The 2,088-nt window shown below is 37.8% G+C and overlaps 1 protein-coding gene across 1 annotated transcript in view; it reads left to right on the forward strand.

The window, feature by feature from the left end:
* Window positions 1-1,173: 1,173 nt before the first annotated feature.
* The window catches only part of STAT1 (signal transducer and activator of transcription 1), a 36,209-nt gene continuing 35,294 nt past the window's right edge, over window positions 1,174-2,088 (forward strand). The window contains exon 1 of the mRNA XM_029934218.1: window positions 1,174-1,298. Within this exon, the coding sequence (XP_029790078.1) occupies window positions 1,227-1,298 (72 nt within the window). The 5' untranslated portion in view covers window positions 1,174-1,226. The remainder of the gene's footprint in view (window positions 1,299-2,088) is intronic.

The following is a 2,088-nucleotide window of genomic DNA, read 5'->3' on the forward strand; positions in this document are numbered from 1 at the left end:
AATGTTTCCAGGCTCAGATAAGAGTTTATTGATCATGCACTCGTTGGTATTTTTAAAAGTTATAGAGACTGTAAATAAACTACCTTTATATGGCTGATATTTTATAACATAAGCAAAGTAAAATATCAATTCATTTAGTAGACATGTAAGGAATTTTCAGGTTTAAGTGTATCACCTGTTAGGCATCAGTAATTCTGAGAGAAATGTGATGCTATGACCTTGTCTTATTAAAAATTATTGAAATTTCAGCCCAAGAAAAAGGGTTACATTTTAAAAGCAGTGGGCTATAGTAACATGTCAAAACTCCAAGGAGATTTAGTGATGAGTCCAGTCTGAGTCCTTGGTAAACAGATGAAGAATAAGTCTGGAAAGGTTTGGTATCTCTGAGGCCTGATACTGAGTTGGTGAATTGGAACTTTCCTTGCTTTCGGAGGAATTGCCTTCCCAGGGAAGACAAAGTCGAGTAGAGTTCCAGGCAGGAGACAGTGGGCTACAAAGTTTTAGGAGTTTTTCAAAACTACTCCCAGTTTCCCCTAAGCCTGGCTACCGTGTTTATTTCTATATTAATGGAACTTTTCTGTTTCAATGGAGGAGAGAACTACTGTTTTTCTTGTTTCATACAGTGTAACCAGGCTCTTCAACTTAGGTAATTAAAAGCTTTTTCTTTTTTTGTGTGAATGTATCTATGATTTTTATAATACCAGTGACAGGGGAAGTCAGGTTAAGTTTATAGAAATTTGATCTCCTATAGACTCTGCTTGAACATACCAGTTATGGAGAGCCATGATTGCCAATATTTTGTAAACTGGCTTTGACAAGGGAGTAGGAAAACTGAAAAGAGTATCTTAATCTAATTCCAAGCATAGACCATCAGATAAATTATTTGAGAAATACCATAGATAATTTCCATAGCTTTGGCATTGTATCACGATCCTAACAGAACATAATTGGCCTCAAGAACAACAGAAACTAAGGTAAAAATATTGTAGGAACCATGTATGAAAATGCACCTGCACTTATTGGAAGTTTTTGTTATAATTTGTAAAAAGAATATTTAGACTTTACCAAAGATAGCTTGTGTAGAATTTAATAAATACAAGATGAGGCTTCTCCGTGAATAGGAGTGAATTCAATTTATAATACACAATGGGTTCAACATTCTGAAATTTAGTTTGTTTTTATTCTAACTGGATATTTAGGATAATTTTCAGGAAGACCCAATACAGATGTCTATGATCATCTGTAACTGTCTGAAGGAAGAAAGGAAGATCCTGGAAAATGCTCAGAGATTCAACCAGGTACTTTTTTCTAATTGAACACTGAAGATTATAGTAACATAAAAATTCATTCATTTATCCAACAAGTATTATCAACACCCTGCTCGAGGAAGCATTGACTAGCCCTCTGATTTTATGGCCCCAAGGAATGGGAAAAATCAGATACAGAGATTTTATAGATCTAGGCTTTAAGAAAGGATCCATATCTAATGGCAGTCATTCTGGTAAAGGAGAGAGGTAATACATAAACAGAATACTTTCAGATTGTAATAGTTACTATGCAGATACCAAAGCAAGATACTGTGATACGATAATGGAGTATCTGGAGAGTATCTGGAGGATAGGGTTGTTTCTTTAGTTCAGGGTCCAGAAGCTTTTCTGAGACATGGGGCAGGGAAGGAAGCCGGCAGACAGAGGACTCTTGAAGCAGTCTGAGGGGAAGAGGGCAGAAGTGTACTCAGGAACGGGGTGTCTGAGTGGAAGTCAGTTGAGCGTCCGACTTCGGCCCAGGTCATGATCTCACGGTTCGTAGGTTTGAGCCGCGAATCGAGCTCTGTGCTGACGGCTCAGAGCCCAGAGCCTGCTTCAGATTCTGTGTCTCCCTCTCTCTCCCCTGCTCATGCTGTCTCTCTTGCTCTCAAAAATAAATAAAACATTAGAAAAAATTTTTTTAAAAAGTGTACTCAGGAAAGGTACAGTCAGTGGAGATGGGAAGAAGTGGACAGATGATGTTTTGGACATGTACCAGCAGGACTTATAGTGAAGGATCAAACGTGAGAGTGAGGGAACGTGAAAAATGACTTCATGGTTT

Source organism: Suricata suricatta, chromosome 3 (assembly GCF_006229205.1).
Source record: "Suricata suricatta isolate VVHF042 chromosome 3, meerkat_22Aug2017_6uvM2_HiC, whole genome shotgun sequence".
In the NCBI taxonomy this organism is placed as follows: Eukaryota; Metazoa; Chordata; class Mammalia; order Carnivora; family Herpestidae; genus Suricata; species Suricata suricatta.